Source organism: Podarcis liolepis (genome assembly GCF_965112155.1).
Source record: "Podarcis liolepis genome assembly, chromosome: 12".
Taxonomy (NCBI): Eukaryota; Metazoa; Chordata; class Lepidosauria; order Squamata; family Lacertidae; genus Podarcis; species Podarcis liolepis.
In genome coordinates, this window is record NC_139563.1 from 2,863,538 (window position 1) to 2,883,295 (window position 19,758).

A 19,758-nucleotide genomic window follows, 5' to 3' on the forward strand; every position below is an offset into this window, starting at 1 on the left:
AATCTGAAGGGCTGTCACATGGAATAATAATAATAATAATAATAATAATAATAATAATAATAATAATAATAATAAATTATTTAAACCTGGCCCACCTGGCTGGGTCTCCTCAGCCACCCTGGGTGGCCTCCAACAAAGTATTAAAATACAGTGGTCTATTAAACATTAAAAGCTTCCCTAAACAGGGCTGCCTTCAGATGTCTTCTAAAAGTCTGGTAGTTGTTCTCTTTGACATCTGGTGGGAGGGCGTTCCACAGGGTGGATGCCACTACCGAGAAGGCCCTCTGCCTGGTTCCCGGTAACTTGGCTTCTCACAGTGAGGGAACCGCCAGAAGGCCCTCGGTGCTGGACCTCAGTGTCCGGGCAGAACGATGGGGGTGGAGACGCTCCTTCAGGTATACTGGACCGAGGCCGTTTAGGGCTTGAAAGGTCAGCACCAACACTTTGAATTTTGCTTGGAAACGTACTGAGAGCCAATGTAGATCTTTCTCAAGACTGGTTTTATGTGGTCTCGGAGGCCTCTCCCAGTCACCAGTCTAGCTGCCACATTCTGGATTAGTTGTAGTTTCCAACATGGAAGATGGAGCAAGCTTGTTTTCTGCTGTTCCAGAAGGTAGGACCCAAACTGATGTATTAAAATGACAAGAAAGAAGATTCTATCTGTACGTTCAGAATAACTTTCTGACAGTGAGAGCCACTCGGCGGTGAAATGGACTACCTCAGAAGATGGCGGGACTCTCCTCCACTGGAGGTTTTTAAACAGAGTTTGGAGGGCCACCTGTCAGGGATTATCTAGCTGTGACACAGACACTGCAGGGGGTTGGACTAGATGACCCCCTGGGTCCTTTCCAACTCTACAATTCTATGAATCTATGACCATCCATAATAAAAATGGTTTTAAGTGTGATACAGGCAACTATTCACAGAATAAGCTTTATAATAAATAGGTAAGATTGATGATGGAGAAATATGCCTAGCAGAACTTGGGCAGAATTAATTTGAATACTTTTGCAAGAAGAAAGTACTGTATGACTAAGGGAGACCTTCTATAACCCCAACTTTGTTAAGAAGTTCATCGTTTCATTTACTGCTTTATTAGAATAGATTAAGAGACTTGTAATAACTAATAGTTCATACTTCAGTTCTCTTGACCACTGATGTGGATAATAAGGAAGAATCCCAAACTGTTCCTCTCCAGATGACTTCAGCTGGGCTGGTGCTGCTCTGACAATTGCTATTTCATTCACATAAGTGGGAGACAGTGGGAAGGGGTGGTCACAAGAGGCAGAGATTGCAAGGTGTGGTCCTGCAGATATCCTCCCACTGATAGGATTTGTACTAAAAACAGATGGGAGGCTCCAGATTGGTCCGAAATAAGCAGTATTGTCAACCAGAACCAAATCAGCCTTTTAAATGCACTTGAGAAAAGGAATTATCATCCTCCTCTTGCTACCATGTGTGTTCCGTGTACAACAAATTGAAATGGTGGTTCCCCATTAAAGTGGGGATTAATTCACCCTGGTAAATTAAGAAGGCAAAAGCACACAGAAATTAGTAATTCACAAAAATTACCATCCTGTTTTATACATATCTATGCAAGGTCACTTGGGGGATACAGATGATCACATTTAAATAAAAAAATCAACCCAAAAACCCCAAAACAGGCTATAATCCCATAGAAACACAAAGTCCCCATAGAACTCAGTGGGTTTTGCCTCCGTATAAACATGCACAGGATTTCACTGCAAACCCTTTTGATTTGCAAAAAGGTCACCCCACAGCAAGTATTGTAGACAGCTTTGTGCAAACTTGGGTTTAATTTGTGTCCAGCAATCTTGCCAATTCCAACCCAATAATTCTTTGGATAACACAGACCACAGCCAGCTCAGATATTTGATCACAACTCCACAGCAAAGCAGCTGCAGGATGGGTTTTATAGAATCGCAGATTAAAAATCCAGGAATGTCCCTCTTTGACAAGCATGCAAATGATCAACTCCCAAATGGAACTTTAAAAGCTAATCAGCTACAGTGTCTTTTTTAAAAGGAGAGGGTTTTTTTTAAGCTATCAAACAACCTATTTAACTACTGTACTGGAATTTTAAGAACGTTAGGAGAGTGTACGATGTTGAAAACCAGATATTTCCCAACCCTAATCACTGCCGAACCACTGCATTTCAAAGGACCTGTGTTCTCTTCCCATCAATTTTCAGTCCTGATCTGTGGCAATGTTTTGGTCTTAAAATGAAAAAGGAGAGCAAGGCTGTCCAGTGTCGACTGGCAATGCACCAGAGACATGTCTCCTTTCATTGGTTGTCTCCTTCTTGCCCTTTTCTTTCAAGGAGCCTCTTTGCCACTTCATTCTGTTTGCTACCTATTCACTTGTATAGCATTCCTGTGGTGGCTCTTAATCAATCAGTTCCTGTCCCCCTGCAAGGGAGCAGCGGTTTAGTTACTGGTTTTCTATTTTGCAGCCAGAGCAATTATTCGTTAATGCTTTCGTTAATGTTATTTGTTTAAAATAGCGAAGTAAAACATACATTAATTAGCAACTGCTGTGCCTGAAAAGAGGAAAACAGTAATTTAAGCCCATACTCATCCTACCTCACAAAGCAGGGTTAGAGAATGGTGCTGAGAACACCAAGGTCGCAGGTTCGATCCCCAAATGGGACAGCTGCTTATGCCTGCATTGCAGGGGGTTGGACTACATGATCCTCAGGGTCCCTTCAACTCTAAAATTCTGAAATTCAGACAGCCTTGTAAATAAGCCTACACAAGCTAGTAGCCTGATTACCACTTGGGTGAGCAGCTCAGTTGGATGTAGAGTCCTTCAGCAACCTGCCACATTTCTGTGCTGTCCCTCATTCACCAGCCTGGCTGCACATTAAGTCGTAATCCCATGTACTCACCTAGAGGCAACTCTCACAGGCGAGGGCTTAAATATAACACTGAATTGAGGACTTGCTTCCGAGGAAACATTATTTAGGCAGTTGCCCATGGGAGCTGGCATTGCCAAATTTCTCAAGGAGAATACACTGCTATGCTAAAGTGTTGGGCGGGTTCACCCGCCTTAATTCCACATCCTGCTGATTCAGCAGCGCTAAAGGGCTCTGTCGTGGAAGCAACCTTTATCACTGGGGTGCCAACTTGAATAACATATGGGGGGCAGGTAACCCCCACCCCACATAACCAATCACATGATGCAGCACACACACACCATTTGAATGCCAATATTCATCAACCTTGTGGGGGCCGGGGCCCTGCAAATATTGTATTAGGGGAGGGAAAGGGACCTTGGTCCCTAGGAGTTGGCTCCTCTGCTCCTCTGCCTGTCCCTTGCAGCTGGCAGTGAGCGGCATACTGCTTCTGAATGATGGGGAAGGGTCATAGCTCAGTGACAGCATGTCTCAGGGTCATTTTCTGACTGAGAATGCACCCTGCTTGAAACCCTGGTGCACCGCTGGCAGACAATATTGAGTCAGATGGTCTGACTCTGTATATGACAGCTTCCTTTACTCCTACTGAGCTTCCAACCTTAGCTATAAAATCTACCCAATAAGCTTTTGGGAGATCCATCTTAAAGCACCATTTTGCCTAGTGACTGTAGCCACATCCTAAGGGAGTGAATTCCTGTTCCTACTGCCAGCTCCATGGACAAATCCAACTCTGACAGGTTCAGCAGGAGAGTTTTACTTCTCTCTCTCTCTCTCTCTCTCTCTCTCTCTCTGTCCTGGGCACTTTCCTATGTAGGACAGCTACCCAGAAGCCTTTGCAACAAGGACTCAAGGAATGCTGCATACTGTCTCACTAGATCCAGAGCTCCAAAGAGTTCAAAGTTATTGCAGTTCCTTTGAATCCACAGGATAAGGAATCGAAGCAATCCCTTTGCTGAGGACAACTGATACAGGCTTGCAAGTTACACAGAAATCTTTCATGGACTAGACGCTCAAAATAAGGGGATGAGGGTGGAAGATAAGAAATATAACTGCTTTTGTTGCAGGACCTATTTCAGCTCAAGCTAGCAACATACTTTGCCCCCTTGTTCTCCACCTCCCCCAACCTCATCGTATGGGCCAGAGGAAGATTTCTGTGCAGCTTCCACATGCTAGTTGCTCCAAAGAAAGCCTTTGCTCACAAAGGCACCCTTAAAATGCACCACCAGGTTTCCTTCCAACACAAACAGGTTTCCCTCATGTGTGGCTCCTCCGGTGCATGGTGAGGTATTTTGCCTGGGTGAACTTCCTGCCGCAATCGGAGCATGCAAAGGCCCTCTTCCCAGTTGCCGGGCCAGGCTGGGGCGCAGAGGGAGGCTTCTTGCTCATGCCCGTCCCTCTGCCAACGGACTTAAACTCCGGCAGGGTCTTTGGGGGCTGAACGGGAAGAGGAGGGCCTTCCCCAGGGCTGGCTCTGCTTGGAAGGAGTCCAAATTTTGCCAGCTTCTCCTCGTGCGTCCTCAGGTGGGTCTGCATGATCTCCTCGTCCCGGAAGCGCTTCTCGCACCTGGGGCAGGGGTAGGGCTTCTCCTTCACCTCGCGGGCCCTCTTGAGGGCCAGCGCCTTGGCGTCGCCCGCCTGCAGGAGGTGCTGCTCCCCGCGGTGGACCCTCTGGTGGCTCTTAAGGTGCTGCAGCTGGCTGCAGGTCTTGCCGCACAGCAGGCAGCGGTAGGGGCGCTCGCCGGTGTGCATCCGGTTGTGGATGGTCAGGGTGGCCTGGTTGCGGAAGGTCTTCCCGCACTCCGCGCAGGCGTAGGGCCGCTCCCCGGTGTGCACCCGGAGGTGGCTGATGAGCGGCTGCTTCTGCGAGTAGCGCTTCCCGCACGTGGTGCACGAGAAGGGCTTCTCGCCCGTGTGGACGCGCTGGTGGCTCTCCACGTGGTGCTTCTGGCTGAAGCGCTTCCCGCACTGCTGGCAGGAGAAGGGCCGCTCCCCCACGTGCACTTTCATGTGGGCCACCAGGATCTGCTTGAGACGGAAGCTGCGCCCGCACTCGGGGCAGGAGAAGGGCCGCTCGCTCGAGTGGGTCCCGTGGTGCTTGCGCAAGTCCTGCTTCTTGTTGAAGCTCTTTCCGCACTGGGCGCAGGTGTGGGGCTTCCTGGGGCCCAGGGGGGCCCCAAGCTGGCGCAGGAGCTGGAGCTTGGCCGTCAGGCACTTCCGCGCCTTGGGGCTGGCGTCGCCGGCCGCGGGGTCCTCCTTCTTGCGCAGGTGGGTCTTGATGTGCCGTTTCAGGTCCCCCCGTGAAGGGAAGCCCTTGGGGCACAGGTGGCACTTGAAGGGCCGCTCCCCGGTGTGCGTCCGGATGTGAATGACCATCGCCACGTTGCTCAGGAAGCTCTTGCCGCACTCGGGGCATTCAGGGGGCTTCGTCTTCAGCGTTGACTTCGGGGGACCCTCGTCCTCGTCCTGTGCGCTCGCCGCCCGGGTCACCGGCTTCTCCGTTCTGGATAGGTGGACCACCTTCTTCCTCTTGCGCCGCCGGACACGGACTGCCCCTCTGCCTTCATCCTCGTCTTCCATCCTGATCCCATCTCCTGCAGGGAAGAAAGGAAAAGGGAGAGTCTCGCCATCACTGACTCAGGGAGAAACCCCACGTTCAGTCCCTGAGAAGATCTACATTTGATCTTACGGGTCCTCGCTGCGGGATCACATTCACCCGGTGCTCTACCAGCTGCACTGGCTCCCGGTGGAGTACAGGATCAGGTTCAAGGTGCTGGTTTTAACCTTTAAAGCCCTATACGGCCTAGGACCCTCGTATCTACGAGACCGCCTCTCCTGGTATGTCCCACGGAGGACTTTACGGTCTTCAAATAAAAACATCTTGGAGGTCCCGGGCCACAGGAAGGTTAGGCTGGCCTCAACTAGAGCCAGGCCTTTTTTGGCCGTGGCCCCGAACTGGTGGAACGCTCTGTCCCAAGAGATTAGGGCCCTGCGGGACTTGCCATCTTTCCGCAGGGCCTGCAAGACAGAGCTGTTCCACCAGGCCTTTGGTCAAGGCACAGTCTGACCCCCTCCTTTGGTAATCCTCACAGAACTCTACCCCAATGGTTGACATTAATTTGATTTTGAATTGATTTTAGAATGAATGGATTTTAGAGTGCTGTGTTACTTTTATTGTTGTTAGCCTCTCTGAGCCCGGCTTCGGCTGGGGAGGGTGGGATAGAAATAAATTATTATTATTATTATTACCACATTATGAAAAAAGCTTTAATAAAATCGTGTTTTAAAAAAAGAATCGGCTACTGGAACAGAAAACGCCCTGGTGGCTTTCCCCACTGGAAGCGATAGCTCTGGAAAAAAACCTAAATATGAGAAGTAATTGGGCAACACATAGAGAGCTGTTAACTGAAGTAGAACATCAGGTGAAATTGAAAGATTTTGAAGAGATAAGGGATTAACTGACTGGCTACAGTTTCACCATCTAAATGATATATTTAAGATAGATAAAAAGAAAGGTTTCAGCTATGAGACCTCAAGATTTGAAAAAGGCTTGTTAGAAAATATAAAATTACTGTCAAAAATGTATAGATTACTTTTGGAATGGCATACAAAAGATGAACAGGTTAAATCTGTAATGATACGCTGGGCGAGGGGTTTGGGGCATAATATTCAGCTTTCAGACTGGGAAAGGTTATGGGAAATTGATTTGAAATTTTCGGCATGTTGTGGTGGCACCCGCCCTGCAGAGATAAGTGACTATTCAACCTTTAGAAGTAATCTGAAGGCAGCCCTGTGTATGTTTTTATTTACGCTGGAAGCCTCCCAGATGGGCAGGGTACAAATAAGTATATTATTATCATTATCGCTAGGTACAAATAAGTATATTACTATCATTCTCGCTAGGATGACTAGACTTGTGTCTCCTCTCCCTGGGGCAGGAGCCATTTTGGCCTCCTTGCCTCTGGTCAGCTTGGCAGGCCCCATCTTTCCTCTGTGAGGAAAAGAAAAAATAAAATCCTCCCTCGGTGCCACAGCCTTTGTGGTTTCTCTCTGGCCTTCAGGTTATCTGTATCTCCCTCAGGGACTTAAGGGGTGAGGAATCTAAGGGGATCCGGGATCCTTCCTGTGGAGAAGTTTCTCCTCAGAATAGGCAGGGATGTGGGCAAAATGGGAGACATAGGAGCGGTCCTCTAGCTGAGGCGTTTTCCCGCCTTTTTTCCTTCCGGGGAGCGTTTCCACGGCAACAGCCTCCAGAAGGCCAAATAAATGTAGAATGCCTAATTCCCCCAGGAGATTTTTTTCCCCCATGAGAATTTGAAGTTACTTAAAGCATATTCTTTAAGAGAATATGAGAAAAAGGCTTATAAATGGGTAAAAGCTTAATGGCAAGGATTTGCTGAACTAATAAATTTAAGTGGAATACAAAAAAGGGAGGTATGAGGAGGTCCGGGGAAATAAGCTTAAGGAAAATAAGAAACGGAAAATTAAGGTGTTTCTTAACTGTTTTTATTTTAATAATAATAATAATAATAATAATAATAATAATAATAATAATAATAATAAATTTTATTTATATCCCGCCCTCCCCAGCCGAAGCCGGGCTCAGGGCGGCTAACAACAATCACAATTTTGTATTTTTCTTTTTCTTTTTTCTATTTTTATTGTAATATGTTAAAAAATCTTTAAAAATATCTTTAAAAAAAGAGAATTTGAGGTTACTTCATTTCATAAAAATTTATATACGCTGGATCGTAAGAAGAAAAAAAAGCCCCAAAGCTTTTTACACAAAAGGAAGGGTGGTAGTTGGAGGCATTTGGACACGAGTTTCGGTTCGAAATAATCCGAAATAGATGGAATTGCCTCAAGAGTCTGCGAGGAGTTTGGGGGATCTGCCTCCAGGATGGATCGGGATGAGTCTACTACGTGAAACTACAGGATAACTTTGAGGTAAAAACACTGATCTTTGTACTTATGGTTATGTCCGTATCCCAAGTTGACCCTCAGGGTGACAAACATGGCCACCTCATGGCAACTGGCAGCCCTGCGAGGAGGTAGGCCAGGAGGAGAGATGGGGACCGGCTAGAGAGCTGGAGGAGGGGATTTGAACCCAGGTCCCCATCCTGGTTCACATCCCGAGATGCTGCCGGTCAGAGTCTGCGTTATCTGTGAGGCCAGCACCATGTAGGCCTGACCGCAACACCAGTAGGGACCAGTTACGGGGGGGGGGGGGCAAGGAAAGGCCTCTTTGCAAGGACCCCCATGCCTCCCAAAACCCCCATCTCACCCAGCCAGGGGCTCCGGGGTCTCTTCCATTTGGGGGTCTCGAGGGGCTCCTCCATGCAAGGCTCCTCTTCGCGCTCGATTTTGCAGATGATCTCGGGTTTGGCGGACGGGTGCCCTGTCGCGGGAGCAGAGGACAGCATCTTTATTTCCCCTTCATTTCTTTATGCAGATAATTTTTTATTAGTAATTATACATGTTATACATAAATACAAATAAACGTATACAAAATTCAATACTTAAGTTGCACAAAATCTAATCAATCCGTAAGTCAAGAATACATTCATTTTAGGCTCTGCCGAGCCTTGGACTTCCTTCTACTCCTTTGGTAAGTATCAAATAAACTTTATACTCACGTATTTTATTTCTTTCACATACTAGCCATTTACTGTTAGAGTTGTTTCCAATCCCGCTAGTGTCATTTAAGATTTAATTCCAATATATGTCCAATACTTAACCCAATTGTCATGTAGTTTCTGTTCATCTTGGTCTCTTATTCTCACAGTTAATCTAGCGAGCTCGGCATAATTTGTTAATTTAACCTGCCAGTCGTATATATTGGGAGTCGTATATATTTCCCCTTCATTTCTTGCAAGGATATTGCATCCTTTTCTCCAGGTGGCGCACCTGGTCCCCTTGCTCCCCACAACAAGAAGCCTGCAAGGTACGCCAGGCTGAGAGGTGGCAAATGGCCCAAGGCCGCCTGGCGAGTGTTGCGGCCGAGTCGCCATTCGAACCCAGGTCTCCCAGGTTGCAGACCAACACTCTATTTTTTTTAATTTTAATTTCATTTGCATTTCCAAAAACAGGAACAGAGAGCATATTTAATCCCTGTCCCCGTCCCACTTACAACTTCATACCAAATACAGCATATCTGCATATACCTTATGACTTCCCTTCCACACTTTTCCTGGTTCCTTTTGCTTTTCCACTACTCTGAATAATCCACATCCTTTTCATCATCCAATTTGTCATCTATTAAATACTCTATTTCAACTCTGCTGGATTTACACGAGACCTGCTAAGCTATGTCTTACACATGAATAAGACTGTGGAGTCTTTATTCCTTTAGGAGGGATTCAAGGGGTCTTACCAGGAAAATATTCGAACACAATGAGGACAAGCCAGATTGAATTGTGCATTGTCTTAAGAAACTCACACAAGTTTGCAACTAGTTTTCTGCTGTGTAAAGGGGAATGCACTCTGCTAAGTAAAGAAACTTGCTAACGCAAGTTAGGAAGGATATTAACAAACAATATATCCTTTCCTGCCACCCTGAACATTCCCACAAATCATACTAGCAACCTCGGGTTATAAATAAGAGCATCCCTCCAGCATTTCTTTCTAGGTACCAGGTTGCTTATCGGTTCTTGTATACCATGCCAGGATACCTACAGAAGGCTATCCAGCAGCCTCTTCCTGGATGGACTGTCAAGTCAGGGAACCAGCTGTATCCACAGCATCTGGGGACATGTTCAGGGGAAACCTTACTGTCCCCTGGACTAGGACCTGGGAGACAAGGGTTTAAATCCCCACTCAGCCAAGAAGTTCACAGGGTGACCTAGCACCGGTCACTGCCTCTCAGCCTAACCTACCTCTCAGCATTGTTGTGGGAATTAAAGGAGGAGGGGGAGAACGACGTACGCCACTGTCAGGGAACTGACATCGGAGGGAGAGGCAAAGGGGAGGCTCCCTGATGATGCTGGCGAAGGACCCAGCAACAGGGGGAGAAACAGCTCAGTAGAGGGGGAAGCCATTCAGCGCAACACCAGGGATAAAGGGGGGCAGACGGGGGAAGTGGAGAGAGGGCTCCAGGAATCTTCACTGGACATCAGTGAGGAGAGCCCAGGTCCTCTGCTACCCACGCCTTCCCTGCGCAGAAGACTCCCGCGCAGTGAGAGGAGGAGGAGACTGGGTGTCAAACAACTTTTATGTTAGAAGAGGTTCAAGAAACGCCCACTGACGGATTCTGCCAGTGACTGAGGCAGCCACCATGAGAAGGGGCTGTGCAGTCAGAAAGGTTTAACAAGGCAAATTAACCGAAAAAGGCACCAACTTACGCACGAGTAACTCATACCCATTACAGCCACCTTGAGCAACTTGGGAGGGAAAAAGCAGGATATAAATGCAATGAAATAAAATGGCAAATGGGGAGGGTTGCTGCTGTTGCAATCTGGTCCTGCATGCAGGCTTCTCACTCAGGCATCTGGCTCAGCCACCATGAGAATCCGATAGCAGACAAGATGTGCTCTCTTTGGCCTCATCTGGCAGCCATCTGATGCTCTTATGCAGGAACCAAGTTGGTGAAACGCTGGTCTAAAGTCAAACAAAAAGTTTCGGACTGGTGCTTGGTCTACAGTTTGCAGATTGCAAAATCTTACATCAGCCCCCACGTCAGTTCAACAAAGAGATCCTGTCCCCACAGCAAGCCCTGCAAAGCCAGAATCGTTTATCTGCTGTCTCCAGGCTCTCAGGAACATCAAAGGACACCCAAGCAGGGAATGAGAGAGATCCTTACCCAGCGAGGTGACCGCTTCATAGTTGTCCACCATCACGGCCCGGTAGAGGTCCTTCTGCCATTCTGCTAGCTCTGCCCACTCCACCGAGGAGAAATAGACGGCCACGTCTTCAAACATCACCTGCGGCAACGAGAAAGGGAACCTGGGATGGAGTTCTGGACAGTTCCCGCTGCTAGTGGGTGTGATGGTGACAGCCCTCACAGGCCTCATCCTGCCTTGCAGGGGATTGGGCTGGATGACTCTTGGGGTCCCTTCCAAGTCTGCAATTCTATGATTATAGCTCTTATGACTTGAGGGCTCTCTCTGTGTTTGCTGGGAAGGGCCAGTGAAGAGAGGAGCATGGTAGATGGATGGGCTGGAAAGAAGGAAAGGCATCCGTAGACAAAACAGAGCCACAGAGTATGGCCGGAGGTGCACATTTTGACTGCGGGGGTTGGATGAAATGAGCCTTGGGATCCCTTCCAGCTCTACACATCTGTGAGCTGCTCCTATTAGACAGCAGACCCTCCCTTGCAGCCTTACACCTTGCAGCCTTACACCTTGCAACCTTACACCAGTTTCCTGCTTGGCAGGGGGTTAGACTCGATGGCCCTTGTGGTCTCTTCCAACTCTATGATTCTATTATTCTTTCCCAGAAAGCACTTGCAATTCAAACGTGTAACTGGTTAAGAGCTCAGAACCATTAACTCCACCCTAGAACAAAGCATAGCTTGCAGTCAGTCTAAGCATCCAACTGCACAAGAAACCAAATCCTTAAAAACCTGATTCTCGGTTGTCAAGAAGTCCTGATGGTTTCCATTGTTTTCCATTTGCTTATTTATTTGTATACTGCCCTCCATCTGAAGAGGACAGGTCAGTTCACAATACTAAAATACAAAATAAGGAATCCACCTCCTAATTTGTTGTCAAATAATATATTCAATTGCCTTTCCATTTTTTAAAAAACCCTTCCTTTCAAATACAGAACTAGAGGATGGAGACATTGGCAATGCTTCATGACGGATGATATTGGAAGCAGAATCCCAGTCAAGTATTTCTAGCCTCCCACAGCTCCAGCAAAGGGTCCACGAAACCTTCTTCCATGTTTCCGACACTGATCTGATCAACAGTATACCTTCCAAATTTAAAGGTATTAGGTGCCACCAAGAGAGAAACTGCTTTACTTCAAGTCAGCAGAGGCGGAATATTATCTACCAAGGAAAGGATGAAGCTCTCTCCATATTCTCTCCTCCAATCTCATGTGCGCACAAAACCTTCTGTAATTAAAGTCCTCCATTTTCTCCAGCGGACATATTACGGTCGACTTTTAAAAGCGGAGTTTGGTGCTACTTTAACCATTCAGGAAGGGCTTCCAGATTTATAGGCTCTCCCCGGGGGTATTACGCTGCTGCAATTGTTGAATATCCAGCAAACACTTCGACTGCAACCATTTATAAAAGGGGGGAGCTCTCCCACTCCCCTCCCGCCGCATATATGATCACATATTCTCAATAAGCTGTGCTTTTCGCCAGATGGCATAATTACCTAGTTCCCCATTCCAATTTAATTGCTCAGGGTGGCTTAGACGATTGTCAGGAGGTTGCAGGACTTTGTTTTAATCTATATCTGTCCCAGATTTTTATAGCTGGATGGAGGATGGGGTGTCATTGTCCCAGACTGCCTTTATTATTAGTCCAAGGCATTATTAGAAAAGACATAACGGCAATGCAAAATTTCTCTGTTCAAGCTGCAGTTAATAATAATAATAATAATAATAATAATAATAATAATAATAATAATAAACCACCTGTGTGCTATCTGGGTGTCAAAAGGCATTATATAACTGTTTCCATATGCAAACTCATTCTATTTGCATGATCAATAACGGCAATGCACTAGGGTGCTCAGATCTCCCAACCCACCAGTATTGTTCTAGAAGAACCAGTTGCTATCTGCTTCCATATAAAGGTAAAGGGACCCCTGACCATTAGGTCCAGTTGTGACCGACTCTTGGGTTGCGCGCTCATCTCGCTCTATAGGTCGAGGGAGCCAGCGTTTGTCCGCAGACAGCTTCCGGGTCATGGGGACAGCATGACTAAGTCGCTTCTGGCGAAACAGAGCAGCACACGGAAATGCCGTTTACCTTCCTGCCACAGTGGTACCTATTTATCTACTTGCACTTTGAAGTGCTTTCGAACTGCTAGGTTGGCAGGAGCAGGGACTGAACAACAGGAGCTCACCCCGTTGCGGGGATTCGAACCGCCGACCTTCTGATCAGCAAGTCCTAGGCTCTGTGGTTTAACCCACTGTTTCCATATGCAAACTCATTCTATTTGCATGATCAATAACGGCAATGCACTAGGGTGCTCAGATCTCCTAATCCACCAGTATTGTTCTAGAAGCACCAGTTCCTGTCTGCTTCCATATAGTCCTCCCCTATTGAACACTGATCCAGTCTGGTGTAGTAGTAAAGAGAGTGTCGGACTGGGACCTGGGTTCAAATCCCCATTTAGCCATGAAGCTCACTGGGTGACCTTGGGCCAGCCACTCACACACAACCTAACCTACCTCTCAGCGTTGTTGTGGGGCTATGTTGTAAAGCATATATGTTGTGGGTTCGAGCCCCAGGATGAGCAAGAGATTCTTGCACTGCAGGGGGTAGGACTAGATGACCACTGTGGTCCCTTCCAAGTCTGCTCTTCTAGGATTCTATAGGGAGGCGGAAGAACCATGTAAACCACCTTGAGCTCCTTGGAGGAAAAGGTGAGATATAAATGCAAAGGCTGGCGTAACACATGAGGATGCAGAATGGTGCCTCAAGCAAGTGAAGGAAGGGGGTGTATTTATTTAAGGATTCCCATGGGGGGGGGGGGACACGACGACGACAAAACCTGCCCATCCCTGCAGCAACCATCACACCAGAGACAATATTCTTGCCCTGGTCTCCTACTTTCCTATCTGCAAGGTGGTTTATTTTTTAAAAAATAAATTTATTATATTTTATTTAATATAATTATTACAAAATACAAGCAAAATACTGCAAATACATACATTTTTCAGATAAGCAACATACATAAAAAAGAACAGAAAAGAAAAAAGGGAGAAAAGAAAAAATAAGAAGAAAAATTGGAAGAAGAAGAAAAACTGGAAGAATTTCTTCCAAATTTATTCTGCAAATATCTCAATAATAAAATTTCATTGATTGACTTCCATCGCTTACACTGCACTTCCTATATACATTTTAAGCAAATCTGTATCTGTTATTCCCTATTTTTCCTATACAATCTCATACATATATTCTAATGAAACAAAGTGGAAAAGAAAATTTTATGGACAAAATAAATATATATTTTTTAATGTGGAAGAGAACATAAAAAATCTCCTCTCAGAATAGGTAGAACTATGGAAGCCACGGTGCTCTTGCGCTTGAACTCTGCTTGCTCACTTCCACAGGCATCTCTTCTTATGTTCTTGAAATACTAGAACTCAACGAGGCCATCCAAGGAAGCGTCAGGACAGAAAAGGAAGGAGGGCTTCTCCATGCACCTGGGGTCAGGTAGCAATGCTAGTTGTGGGAAACCACAGGGGGACAGACTGCTCTTGTGCTCGGGTCCTACTGGGCCTTCTGTTTGGCCGCTGCAAGAACAGGATGCTGGACTAGAGATGCGCGACTGGCCTCATACAGCAGAAGAAGAGGAGGAGGAAGAGTTTGGATTTGATATCCTGCTTTATCACTACCCTAAGGAGTCTCAAAGCGGCTAACAATCTCCTTTCCCTTCCTCCCCCACAACAAACACTCTGTGAGGTGAGTGGGGCTGAGAAACTTCAAAGAAGTGTGAGTAGCCCAAGGTCACCCAGCAGCTGCATGTGGAGGAGAAGAGACGCGAACCCGGTTCACCAGATTACGAGACTACGGCTCTTAACCACTACACCACACTGGCTTGCCCTGTGTTGAATTCTGGTGCTGGAGGAGACTCTTGAGAGTCCCATGGACTGCAAGAAGATCAAACGTATCCATTCTTAAGGAAATCAGCCCTGAGTGCTCACTGGAAGGGACAGATCCTGAAGCTGAGGCTCCAATCCTTTGGCCACCTCATGAGAAGAGAAGACTCCCTGGAAAAGACCCTGATGTTGGGAAAGATGGAGGGCACAAGGAGAAGGGGACGACAGAGGACGAGATGGTGGGACAGTGTTCTCGAAGCTACCAGCATGAGTTTGACCACACTGCGGGAGGCAGTGGAAGACAGGAGTGCCTGGAACGCTCTGGTCCAGGGGGTCACGAAGAGTCGGACACGACTAAACAACAACATGTTCTCATGTAAAGGAGACCCTCCCTGCCTGAGACCCTGGAGAGCTGCTGCCAGTCAGGGAACACTGTACTAGATGGTTCTATAGTCTGGTGAGACACAGCTTCCTGCGTTACGTAACAGCTTGCCGCCTTCCTCCAATCAGCTGCTTCCATTTCAGGGGCAGAGGATCCACTCAAACAACAACAGCACTGGTGAAGATGGGGAAGTGTGCCTCTTTCCCACAGCTTGAGGGGCCAGTGCTCATCTAGAATGAAGTTGCACGGTCATCGGGGGCAGGTGCTGAATGGCATCTCTCTCATCAGGGACCCCACACCGAAACGCAAGCCGTCTCAGGGCAGCGTGTGATCTGAACCGCAGATTGTGGGTTTGCTTGGGCAAAGTCTTAGATGCACTTTCTTACATTGGTCTGAGCAGCAGCTGGGTAGGCTAGGAAGGTGCCTCAAAAATTAAGAAGGGCTTCCTGCTTCAGGATCACCCACTGAAGTTTGTGTGTTTGTTTTTATTTTATTTTTAATGTATTTTTATTAAAGATTTTATTGATTCACAAAGGTATGTGCAATGTCTCTCTCTCGTATTTTCCCCCCATGTAACTTTTTTTTTTTACAAATCGGTTTCATTTGTTGAGACATTAGGAAGAAAAGGGGTAAAGGGTGGGGAGATGAGTGGGGGTGGGGTCAGGTAGTGATGTTTCTATTATACGTATACTAGGCTGTGGCTATTCATTTGTGGTTGGCTGTGGTGGTCTTTGTTTTCATGTGTGAGTGGGGTGGGTGGGTGTTTTGGATCAGGTTCGCCATATTGATTCGTATGGTGTGTTTGCTTTTATAAATGTTTTTATTACATTTTTTGAAAGAACAATTAACAATCTCAGCAAAACATAACATGAAGGTCAAGAACGGTCCCAGTGAGTTCCAGGGGAGCATTTAGGTACATAGCATAGTAGACGGTAACATTTTCACTCTCGTAAGTCTCTCCAAAGATGTCATAGAATCATTGAATTGTAGAGTTCGAAGGTACCCCAGGGGTCATCTAGTCCAACCCTCTGCAAATCAGAAATCACAGCTAAGGAATCCACAACAGATGGTAACCTAACCTATGTTTCAAAACCTTCAATGAAGTCCGTTCCACTGTTGAACAGCTCTTGTTGTCAGAAAGTTATTCCTGATATATTAGTTGGACTCTCTTTTCTTGTAACTGAAAGGCATTGATTGGAGTCCTACCCTCCTGAGCAGGAGAAAACAAGCTTGTTCCCTCTGCCATGGGACAGCCCTTCAGATATTTAAAGATGCCTACCATCATGTCTCATAAGGCTTGGTTTCAATCATCTTTGAGATGCTTTATCATCTTAATAACATAGTGATATGATAATAATGTTCTTATTTCTTATCTTACCTTCTGTTCTCCAGTACCTCTAATGTGACCCACATTAACATTTTTGTTCAGGCCTAACTCTGTTCTCAGGGATGCGGGTGACGCTGTGGGTTAAACCACAGAGCCTAGGACTTGCTGATCAGAAGGTCGGCGGTTTGAATCCCCGTGACGGGGTGAGCTCCCGTTGCTCGGTCCCTGTTTCTGCCAACCTAGCAGTTCGAAGGCACACCAGTGCAAGTAGATAAATAGGTACCACTGTGGCAGGAAGGTAAACGGCGTTTCTGTGCGCTGCTCTGGTTCACCAGAAGCAGCTTAGTCATGCTGCCCACATGACCCGGAAGCTGTCTGTGGACAAACGCCAGCTCCCTTGGCCAATAAAGCGAGATGAGCGCCACAACCCCAGAGTTGGTCACGACTGGACCTAATGGTCAGGGGTCCCTTTACCCTTTACCTTTAACTCTGCTCTCACTTCTTCATTAACCCTGTTTCCTTACTGGCATTTAAAATGGCTACATTGCTCAAGCATAGGTAAACCCTCCGTCAAAGAAAACTCTCTTGGGAGCCAAAGGGAAAGAACATGGTGCTCTACCACCTGGTGTCAGGCTGCCATGGCAAGCCAGTCGTCCTCAGCCAGACTAACTCAACATCAGATCTGCTCTTGATATATGGATAATTATTATGTATGTATATCATCACTGTCCCCAACCATCCTGTAGCAGCGAGTTCCAAGGGGCAAATGTGCAAGATGCTCGACATCAGGTTGCCACTCCCCATTTTTCACCATCCTCTCTGTTACATCTTTCTCCCCATCCCAGCACACAAATAAATAATATTTTGGCCAACTTTCTACCTTTAAACACACTTTTTTATTCTTCCAGGTCCATGCAGGCAATTAAGAATACGTATCATCGTAATAGTTAACTGATGCCTGATTTTCACTATTATACCGTTTCTTTGCACATACTACTGTGAACCACTTTGATTTTATTTTAATGAAATAGCAGCATACAAATATTTTAATAAATAAACAAACCTACTGCCCTCCAGATGCTTTGGACTACAACTCCCATCAGCCCCCAGCCAGCACAGGCGCCCCCCCATCAACTACCAGGGATCAGCAAACTTTTTCAGCAGGGGGCCTGTCCACTATCCCTCAGACCTTGTGGGGGGCAATGAACAAATTCCTGTGCCCCACAAATAACCCAGAGGTGCATTTTAAATAAAAGGGCACATTCTATTCATGTAAAAACACGCTGATTCCCGGACCGTCTGCGGTCTGGATTTAGAAGGCGATTGGGCCGGATCCGGCCCCCGGGCCTTAGTTTGCCTACCCATGAGCTACATCATCATGTGGGCAGGGGCTGATGGGATTTGTAGTCCAAAACATCTGGAGAAGGATAGCACCAGGCTAATAGAAAGCTAGACCAACCCATTCCAGGAGCCAGACATGACTTTGGGGGCGGGCTGGCCTGCCTCCATCATATTCCAGCCCTGATTTAAACCGCAGCTGGTCCCCAAAAATACCCTCCTGAATAGTCTCACTGAAAATGCAGGATCCCAAAGATCCCTCGCCTCCCTCTGGACCCACCTTCGAGGAGCAGGTGTGTGGACGGGGGGGGGGGGCGGGGAATAACCATTCCCAGTTCATCAAAAAGACGACTCCCCATTAAAAGCCTCTCTTTATTGCTATTTAGTAGGTTGTTATCTCGTTAAGCTTTAGGGTTGGGGGCGCAGAGGGATCCTTTCCTGCCTCCCAAGCCCACGGGGAAAGAGGGTGGGGCCACTCTGCACGTGCTCAGAGGCGCCCTTGCTGCAGCGCCAGGGCTCTGATCCGTTCCAAGCGGGTAGCGGGTGGAGTTTGAGACTCTTCTCTCTCCCCGCAGAAAGGGGAGAGTAAAGGCGAGCGCCGCCCCCTCCCCGGGAAAGACATCTCCTGCTGTGGCTGCTGCAAGGCCTGGCATCTGCCCCCTTACCTGTGCATGAGCCCCCGAGGCCATGGCGGGGCGCAGGACAAAGGCAGAATGCAGGTTGCAGCAGCAGGAGGCGCCCCGGACGCCTCCGCCGCTGCTGCTTCTTGCTCGGCGGATTAAAGGCGCCCCGGACGCCTGTCCAGACCAGAGCAGGCGATGCGGGATGCTGCAATCTCCAGGAGGAGGAGGAGGAGGAGGAGGAGGAGGAGGAGGAAGAGCAGTTCTCGGCCTTCCAGCCTCGCCTCCCGGAGCATCCTGGGAAATGGAGTCCGGCCTGGGGAGCGGGTCCTGGGAAAAGGCAACGCTGAGAAAGCGTGGTCTCTTCTTTTCTGGAGGGGCTTTGTCAGAGGCTCTCAGCCCCTTTCCTCTCCCATTGCAGCAGCTGTGAAAGGACTCGGGACATCGGAGTCTAGGAAGCTGCTTAACACTAAGTCTGGCTCCAGCAGGGTCCACCAAGCTCACTACTGCCTGCACCATAGCTGTCAACTTTCAGATTTGAAAATAAGGGATCAGCAGCCTCACCTGTCCTGGGGACAGTCTACGGGATATCTAACAATACGGGATAGCAGTGGGAAACGGCGCTGGAATAAGGGAATATCCCGCAAAAAAAGGGAAGGTTGACAGCTATGGCCTGCACAGGCAGGCAGCAGCAGTGGCTCTCCAGGGTTTCAGGCAGGAAGCCTCTCCCAGATCTACCTGGGATTAAAACCTGGGACTTTCTGGGTGTCAAGCAGCTGCGTCCCTGTGCCAGGAATCTAGGAAGCTGCCTTGTTTAATTTATAAATTTATTGCATTTATATGCCAGCTTTTCCTCCAGGGAGCTCAAGGCAGCATATATATGGTTTCCCCTCCTCATTTAATCCTCACAGCTACCCTGTGAGGTAGGTTAGGTTGAGAAGAAACGACTGGCAGTGAGCTTCAGGCCCGACTGCGCATTTGATCCCTGGTCTCCCAGGTCCTAGTCCGACACTCTAGCCACTGCACAACATTGCCTCTTATACCAAGTCAGACCACTGGCCCATCAAGCTCAGTATTGACTACACTGGCTGGCAGCGGCTGTCCAGGATTTCAGGCAGAGGGGTCTCCTTGACCTAGGTGGAGATGCCATCGGGTCCTGAACCAGGGACCTTCTGCCATGCTCCATAGGTTGCATGTTTTCTTGAAGGCACTACTCCCAGTTTACGGCTGCTGTGAATGGGCAGCGTGTTTATCTCAAGGTTTCCTCTGAGTTAGGGTATGTGTGTCACACCTTATACAACAGCCTTCCAGATATCTGAGACTCTGACCCATCAGCCCCAGCTAGCATGGATTTGGGGTTCCACAGGATTCAATTTGCTCCCCCATACTGAGTTAACTTCTGCACAAAAGCTCTGAGTTTGGGAGCATGTTGTCATCAG

The 19,758-nt window shown here is 47.6% G+C and overlaps 1 protein-coding gene across 1 annotated transcript; it reads right to left on the bottom strand.

Moving 5' to 3' along the window:
* Positions 1-1,071: 1,071 nt before the first annotated feature.
* Positions 1,072-18,838, bottom strand: LOC310690334 (uncharacterized protein; the record flags this gene model as incomplete). The annotated part of the gene is made up of 4 exons (XM_083469090.1): positions 1,072-5,526; positions 8,217-8,330; positions 10,731-10,851; positions 18,365-18,838. The coding sequence occupies 4 exons, from the start codon at positions 18,836-18,838 to the stop codon at positions 4,190-4,192; spliced, it is 2,046 nt and encodes a 681-aa protein (XP_083325216.1). The 3' UTR covers positions 1,072-4,189.
* Positions 18,839-19,758: the final 920 nt, after the last annotated feature.